This window comes from Phaethon lepturus, unplaced genomic scaffold (assembly GCF_000687285.1).
Source record: "Phaethon lepturus isolate BGI_N335 unplaced genomic scaffold, ASM68728v1 scaffold36221, whole genome shotgun sequence".
NCBI classification, from domain to species: Eukaryota; Metazoa; Chordata; class Aves; order Phaethontiformes; family Phaethontidae; genus Phaethon; species Phaethon lepturus.
In genome coordinates this window covers 1-8779 of record NW_010520542.1, presented here as the reverse complement: position 1 = coordinate 8779, position 8779 = coordinate 1, and the positions used below count along the sequence as shown (strand labels likewise).

The window sequence follows — 8779 nt, the reverse complement described above, 5'->3', positions numbered from 1 at the left end:
TGTGGCCAGCAGGAGGAGGGCAGTGATTGTGTCTCTCTACTCGGCACTGGTGAGGCCGCACCTCGAATCCTGTATTCAGTTTTGGGCCACTAACTACAAGAAGGACGTTGAGGTGCTGGAGCGTGTCCAAAGAAGGGCAACAAAGCTGGTGAGGGGTCTGGAGCACAAGTCTTATGGGGAGCGGCTGAGGGAACTGGGGGTGTTCAGTCTGGAGAAGAGGCTGAAGGGAGACCTTATCGCTCTCTACGACTACCTGAAAGGGGGTTGTGGCGACGTGGGTGTTGGTCTCTTCTCCCAACTAACTAGTGATAGGACGAGAGGAAATGGACTCAAGTTGTGCCAGGGGAGGTTTAGATTGGATATTAGGAACAATTTCTTCACTAAGAGAGTGGTCAGGCATTGAAACAGGCTGCCCAGGGAGGTGGTGGAGTCACCATCTCTGGAAGTGTTCAAAAAACGTGTGGATGTGGTGCTTCAGGACATGGTTTAGGGGACATGGTGGTGTTGGGTAATGGTTGGACTTGAAGGTCCTTTCCAACCTTAGTGATTCTGTGATTCTGTGATAGTTGGAGACTACATTGGGGAATCTGGGAGGTACATGCTTCTCTTGGATTCCAGCTTCTGATTTACAATTCTTTAAGCTATGAGAAGGAACATTTGGGTTAGACTGGGAAATCTATAGGAGGGGTAGTCACTACGTGCCCCTAAAGTGTCAGAAAATTGTTATCAGCTAAGTGTCAGCCATAGTTCACTGGAAATAAAGGAGTATGGGAAGGGAATGCCAACCTTAAGTAAAAAACCAGCAATGTCTTACAGCTTGTGAAAAAATGTGTAATGTAGACTAACATTACAAGTGGTGCAGAACTACCACTGTTTCCAAAAAACTAAAAATTAAGCCTAGCTGTCTTTGATACTGCAATGCAACTCAGCAGTCGGCACAGAGCTAACCACGAAGCAGTTCACCAGTGCAGATCACTCAGCTCTGTCAGAATGAGACCAAAACTGCAGGATCCATCTTGCCACAGACATCCCATGACCCAGTGCCTGAAGAGATGCAGCTATCAAAGCCAAACAATTGGATTTGCCTATATGAGCTGTTACACTTACAGAGGTGTTACTGGTCTTAAGTTCATGTCTATTGCCTCTGATGGGAGGAACAGCAACCGCAGCCCTTGTGTTGCATCCCCCCAACTCAGTTAAGGCCCAGAGGAGTCAGGCCCCTACCTCAGTGTGTGCAGCCCATGGGGGGGCCTGTTCAGGCTCTACAGGAGTGAGGAGTGGTGCAGCTGCTTCTGGTATTACCAGTTGGGGGGAACATCAGGAGATGTGGAAGGAGCATGTCTGCTCTTTTAAAGCTCTCTGGCCAAAGGAGCCATAAACAGGAACATACAGCGATAAACCTGATAAGGAAGGTGGTGAGAGAACAAACCTGGTCAGACACTCTAATTGGTAAGGATGTGTGGAGCAAGTCTGAGAACATTTATTTTTACAGTTGGGAAGTTAATGAAAGGGAGGCAGAGAAACACACAGTCACAAAACCTGACCAAATAGCATTAACAAAGACAATAACCAGAAACACACATCATCAGTCATACTAATTGATGAGCTCTCAAGAACCAGAACTTTGAAACTGGTAAGGATGCAAACCTGTGTTTCCAAAATGTTGGATGGAGTCGGTGGGACCGTATCAGCTGTTGAGGGAATGTGCAGGGGAGGGTGAACTACAAGCAACAAACAGCAGGGTAGACAGAAAGAGGTTATAAAAGAGGCTGGTCAGGTGTAAACCTGGGCCAGTCAGCACTGGTCTGGCTGAGCTCTGCGCTTGACTACCACAGCCTGTCCTGTCTTCTTACTACATGTTTTCACAACTCTCTCACAACACTCTACCTCATGTGTATGTGTGCTTTAGGGACTAAGTGCCAGATACCGGGGGATCAGCCTGGTGCCAGCTACTGAAGTCAGACTACGGGTGCAGGTATTGCCAGATTGGTGCCAGCCAATTGCCAATTGCCAGATTGGTGCCAGCTACTGAAGTCAGACTAGGGGTGCAGGTACCCTTGGCCTGTGGTGTCAGCTACCGGAGCCAGTGGGGCCTCACCCTACAGCTATGGCCACGGTAACTCTGTGTGTTCACAAAACCAGTTACTGGGGGGATCAGCACAAGTGAGGGGAATGAGTGGCTCCATGCCAGCAACTGGCATGGGACAGCAGCTCAAGGCTTGTGTGCCGGGTGCTTGATGCTGGAGGAGGAGAGTGTCTGTACCTCCCACAGCCACGTGTTGGGGGGGGGTGTGCCTGTATCCACCAGCAAACTTCAAGCTGGACCAGCTGGCAAGTAGGATACCTCAGGTCCAGGCAGGGGTATCAGGTGGGCAAGGGGGTCCATGCTGGTACCCGGGGGTACCTGTGAGTGTGGGATGCCTTTAGGATGAGTGTGTGAGGGCGGCATATTTGATGTTATCAAGCTGGACCAAATGGCGAGTAGGGGACCTGTGGGATATGTCAGAGGCCTGGGGTCCTGATAGAGGTGCTGGGCAGACACAGGGGTCATGCTGGTATTCCAGGAACTCGTGAGCGTGCATGTGCTTATGAAGGTGTTATGTGAGTCTGCCAGCTCAAGAGTAGTGGGAAGGGACATCACTGGCTTGTGCTTGTATTACACGGGTCCCATGTGTGGGTGCTGCTGACAGCAGAGTCTTGGCTGGGGCAGTCTGTGTGAACAGCCATGTCAGTGTGCCATTTGTGTGCGTGCACGTGCCTCTGATAGGTGCTCAGCTTCAGGGCTAATTGAACCTGCAAACAGGAGAGCAGCAGCTGCACCCCTCAGCTCGGGCAGAAATCCTGGGTACCTTGGCACCAGGCTGGGTGGCCAGTGGCCAGGCAGGAGGGTCCTGGGCCAGGTCTCCTGGAGGCAGCAGCTGCTCTTAGCATGTTTTAACAATCATAAGCATTCACCTCTAAAAAAACACGAGACTTGCCCCAAGACAGAGTAAATCTTCAGAGCACATCTAGGGCACTGCAATTGGCTCAGACATGCTTGCAGAAACATTCTGCTAGCGCTGAACTCTACAGGGCTGGCTGTGCCAGTGTTGGGATAGCACAAGACCTTTACTTAGGATCATGAAGTCTTGCAGCCTGGGGGCCAGGGCTTCGTTATGGTCATCTATAATAGACATTGGTCCAAAATTCAATCTAGATCTCAGCTTGCTGTCAACCTAATAGGCACGTTTTCTGGCTCCACAGTAGACAAAGGGGCACAGGGTGTGTGTGTGAATTTATCATGATGGAAAGTCCTAACTGCACCCAGCAGTCAGTGTTTTCAGATCCCATACCGGGATTCAGGTGTCAGAAGCTTGTTAAAGTCCTGTGATGTGTTTAAGACAAACATCACGCAGATGGCTTAAACCCTTGAAAATCCTGAGTAAGTTATGCATCCAGGCAGGGAGTCCAAGGCCTTGAAACTCTGCTTAGTGGCAGTCTTTCCACAGAATATGCAATCCTCTTTCAGAAGAGCTGCAGGTTACCAGTGCTTCTCCAGCAGTACTTGTCTTTATTTCCAATCACAACCCAAAGCTGTTGCAATCATCAAGGTACATATAGGTACAGAAACAATCTAACTCAGCTGGCTAACCATCTTGCCTGACAGGAGGATACTGTAGCCCACAATATCTGGGGAAGCAGACTTAAAGTCTGAGACTTGAAAAAGGTCACTGGAGGAACTAAAGACGAAGCACTGCTGATTGTCCCCATTATACTGCCCCACAGTGTAACTCAGAGTAGGTCAGCCCACTCTTGAGGACAGGAAACTGCGGCACACGGGAAGAAACTTGCAGGCAGCACAGACACTATCTAAGCAAGCCACATTTATCTCAGGCAATGTTGCTTTCACAGCTATTCCCAAAGTCCCAGCTCAGCTGGCTGTGCTCACATTGACTGGACTATCTCCAGTTCGAGCTGGACAGTCCCGCTCTAATTTTCCTGCCCAGAAAATCAGCAGGTTGCTAATTCTGTCTCCAGTATGGACTGAGCCAAGAGGCAGGTGGGTGGGGAGTCTAGATTCCATGAAGATTGACCCTTCAGCTACTGTGACTACATTAACCTGGCATAAACCAGAAATACATGGTTCCCATTCTGGATGTTTTTTTATTTCAGGAATGGAGCAGGTCTTTTTAACTGCCTGAAGTGCTTTTAAAGATGTTTTTGTAGCCCAAAATTACATCACACTACGAATATTTCTTCAGAAGCAGTGCTATAATAAACTTAGCTGCTCTGTAGATTTCACATCCTGCAACCCACTTTGGGACATGAAAATGGGTTAAGGGAAGCATGTGGATGCATTTCCTTACTGTGTGAAATGATGAAATTGCAATGTTCTCCACAAGAGCAGAGGTACTGTTTCCCAAGGCAGCTCAGGCAGCCTGGATATTGCCGCTACCCAACCAGTGGGAACCCCCTGAACACAAGTAGCATCTCATGGGACATATAAGGGAAAACCACCCTGTCTGGGATTAGATAACGACAACAAAGGCAATGGCTGAAGTGCTCCCTTTAGGCTAAAGCAGTGCCTTACACTAACTCACACCAAGATGAACCACTCAGTTTCTTCCCAGAACAAGCCCAGATGTAGTCAACATTTACCCAAGGCCGTAAGAGCAGTCCAGGGGCAGGAGTCCCTCTGCCACCCTTGTCCCTACAGGCTGGCAAAGCAGTGTTCTCCTCCATCCCTACCCCAGCATCAGGGTTATGCAACCCTGGAAGGGTGTGACCCTTGGGCCTAGACTCAGCTGGAGGTTCCAACACAGCAGCTTGGTACCAGCACAGAACCACCACAAGAAAGGAGACAGCAAAGCCTCCAAACCATCCGTATCCAGCACATGTTGCACCCCCTCAGGATGGAACCTTTCCCACAAGCACAACTCCATTCCCTATGAGACTGAGAAAGGCAAACAGAAGAGCATAACTAGGTCTCTATGTTACAATGGAGAAAAGACATGAGCAAAAACAGGAAGAGGGAATTCCAGTAATATGGAGAATTACAACACCTGAACACCTCTTGCCTTCTGCCACTCCTGTCTCTTAGGCGAGGAGTCATTACACCCCCCAGCTGCTCTGCAAGCAACTCACATGCACGCTGTGGAAAAGGGAAGATGGAAGATACAGCAGTCGCAATCTTTAGAGGGGCTTGTGCCCTTGTCCAAAAGCAGGGAACGTGGAGATTGCAGATGGCAATGAGAGGGAAGACTCCTGAACTGAGGATGCACAAAGGGAGACAGAATGGGAAAAGATTGCTCACCCTTCTCTATATGGGGATGGGAAAATGTCAAGAAAGGGCAGGGCTACCCTCTTTCACCCAGAGGAAGGTATATGAGTCAGGGAGCTCAAAAAAACAGGGCCCAACCCAGCCCAACTGAGAAGTCCTCAAGCCACAATGTCTTTCAGTGCTCCAGACAGGTCAGGGAAGATGAAATGGTAGCCGCTCTCCATGGTGTGTTTTGGCACCACCCTCTGGCCCTCCAACAGCATGATGGCCCGCTCTGCCCCAAAGACAGCCCGCACAGCCCAAGCGGGCACTGGCAGCAGGGCCCGGCGCCCCAGGGCTGCAGCAAGCTCCTGAGCAAAGCTGCCATTGGAGGTGGTAGGGGAGGATGGGGAGACACCGTTGAGGATACCTTGCAGGCACTCACTCTCCAGGGCATGACACACGATCCCAGCCAGGTCCCGAATGTGGATCCATGGGAAGGGCTGGAGTCCAGAGCCCAAGGGACCTCCTAGTCCCAGACGGAAAGGCCAGAGCATTTGAGAGATTGCACCACCACCTCGGCCCAGCACTACCCCTGTGGGGAGAACAGAGTCAGACCAGGACTGCCCCCACAAAGGCCAAAAGGCCCCTTCACCTCCAGACTTACAGTCAGGAGACAGTCCTTAGACTGGAACAGCACCCCAACAAGGAGAGGCACAAGACCTGATGTCCTTCTCGCTCCTCCTCCTCCGCCCCCTCTTGCCCCAGCACCAAAGCAGAATGACCCTGAACAGGTCCCATCTCACCAGATCTCACCACAACACCACGAGCTGGGCTCCCAGGGATGAGAGCTGCAGCCTCCCAGGAGCTCACCAGGCGCGAGAAGAAGTCAAAATCCCCCCCAGGACTGTCCTCAGTATACTCAGCTGTGGGGCTAGGACGGTAATAACCTGCAGGTGTAACAGCAGAAAGGGGGCTGGGGTTGAATCATGACACCAGCCACCCTCCACCCCAAAATAGACTCTCTTCCCTGCCTTCAGCAGCCCAGAACTTGATCACTCCATCAGGGACATCCTCCTATGAACAGCACAGGGGATCTCTGATGGCAATGCTGCCAAGTTTTTGAACTACCAATGTGCTCTGCAAGTTCAGTGGGATGCACTAACTCAGGTTGAGCTGGCAGCCAGCCCTTAGAACCAAATATACCAGCAAGCAAGACACTGAGCTGGCTGCATAGAAAGGTGCTTGCTCTAAAATTGGGCATCACCAACACCTTTAAACTGTGGCAGCTTTAGACTGTAGCAAGCAGAAATGCAAAGTTGCAGATATGCAGGGGGATTCAGCTGAGGCCCTGCTTAGACAAACTGGTTCTACAGGACACCTAAAGGCTTTTACAGGAAAATTGAGAAAAGGTCCTGTCCTAATAATACCAAGACAAAGCATAGGGACCCAAATTCCTCTCCAGCAGTAGCAAAAAGCTGATGAAGGCTTGCCTAAACACAGTGACATTGACGGCAATAAAGCTGGCATTTCAAGGCAAGACATGCATCCCCCCCAGAAGTGTGTTTCTGTCCGGAGGTATACCTCTCCAGGTCAACATAAGTCATGACTTGGCTGGGCCCAAACAATACCTACGCCGGTGACAAGGACCCAAGCACGGGGTGGCTGTTCAGCATCAGCAATGGCTTTAGCCAAAGTCTTGGTGGTCTCAACCCGGCTGCTGATGACTTCCCTGCAGAAAGCATCACGCCATCTGGGAAACGGAGAGCCACTGATTATACTCCCCACAAGGGTATCCCAGGAAACAACAGCATCAAGAGGGGGCCCCAGTAGATACCTGCTCACAAGCACAGAATTCACATGAATTCCCCACCCCAGAGCAGGGAGAGGACATGAGATCTCGCTACCTAAATGCGTGGGGACTTTGGGAGACAGTGGCTCTCCACTTCCCAAAAAAGACTGTGTGGTTTGGACTGCCTTAGGACAAAGGTAGCAGAGGAGATGGACACGAAAGCTGGCTGCAGTGAATTCTTCCCAAGTGCTCAGCAGAGGCATTTTCAAAAACACCCTCATAAAATTCAAACTTTGGTTCTGATTTTGCATTATCTAAATGTAGGCATCTAGTGTCATTTTGGAAACACGGAACTACTTTGCCTGGCCTCCAACTGTCAATGCAGAAGGAAACCTGTCTTCTAAAGGTCTCATAGAACTTCAACAGGCCCACAGAAATATTTTGGATACTTAAGGACCATCAAGAATTAGGTAACCCAAGTTCTTCCTGGACACTCTGTTTCCAAATGTGGAAAGCCTCTGACAAGACTGGGCTGTCTTGCTTCACCTTGTTCCAACAGCAGTATGGGAGATCAAGTTACCTGCGGAAAGGGTTGAGGACATTTTCACCAGCCAAGTTCACCACGGCGTCACACAGGGGCAGTCCAGAGTGGGACAACTCTTCCTAGGCAGGGGTAACAGAGACATCACACACCCAGCCTCCCCTTTGCTCAAGCCTTCCCAACCAAGCAGGGCAGGCTCCCAAGAACTACAGACAGTTTCTTCCTGACACTGCCTGGAGCACAAACATGAATGGGGAAGGTTTTGCTCCTTTGAGCTATAGCAATACCCATCCCAATGACTATGACCCATGGAGCACCCAGGAGCCCAAGAGCTCCACAGGAGCCAGATCCCCCACTGTGGATTCCTTGTATGCCACCGCAGGCCAGGGCAAGCAGGCTTGTTCCTCAGCCCTGACGTGTTCTCCCTCCTGTGACCACTCTCAATCTCATACCCAAGTGATCCGATCCTTGCCCACTTGTCGAGAGATGTGGGTTACTTCATGCCCACGGCTCCGCAGCAACTGGGTCAGGGCTCTGCCCACAAAGCCAGTCCCACCACCTAGGAGAAAGGTAGGACATTATGGATTGGCTACCTGGACTACCGACCCAAAGCCTGCACAGGCATCCCCATTACAATGGCCAGCTTGCCAGGGTAAATTAGTCTGGGCCCAGACCCCTTTGCCCCCAGCTCCCCTGTAGAGCACCTGTCCTTGTTTCAGGTGTGATAGAGTTAATTTTCTTCATAGAAGCTGGTATGAGGCTATATTGTGGATTTGGCATGAGAAAATGTTGATAATGTTTTCAGTTGTTGCTAAGCAGTCAAGGACTGCCTGGCTTTACATCCTGGCCTGCCCTGGGAGAGGACACAGCCAGGACAGCTGACCCAGGCTGGCCAAAGGGATATGCATATGACATATGACCATACGACATCATGCTCAGCATATAAAGCTGGGATGAAGAAGCAGGAAGGGGAGGGCGAAGCTCAGAGTTATGGCATCTGTCTCACCAAGAAACCATTATGCAGTGATGCAGCTCTGCTTCCCTGGAGATGGCTGAACACCCACCTGCCCATGGGGAGTAGCGAACGAGTTCCTGGTTTTGCCTGGCTTGAATGCGCGGCTCTTGCTTTACTTATTAAATTGTCTTTAGCTCAACCCACGGGTTTTCTCACTTTTAAGTCTTCTGATTCTCTCCTCCATCCCACTGT

The 8779-nt window shown here is 50.5% G+C and overlaps 1 protein-coding gene across 1 annotated transcript; it reads right to left on the bottom strand.

Annotated features, from left to right (window-relative positions):
- Positions 1 to 5418: 5418 nt before the first annotated feature.
- SDR39U1 (short chain dehydrogenase/reductase family 39U, member 1) lies at positions 5419 to 8135 on the bottom strand (the record flags this gene model as incomplete). Its single annotated transcript, XM_010297421.1, has 5 exons — positions 5419 to 5834; positions 6046 to 6189; positions 6871 to 6992; positions 7612 to 7694; positions 8025 to 8135. Coding segments are annotated over 5 exons (876 nt in total), but the record flags the coding sequence as incomplete, so codon positions are not given.
- Positions 8136 to 8779: the final 644 nt, after the last annotated feature.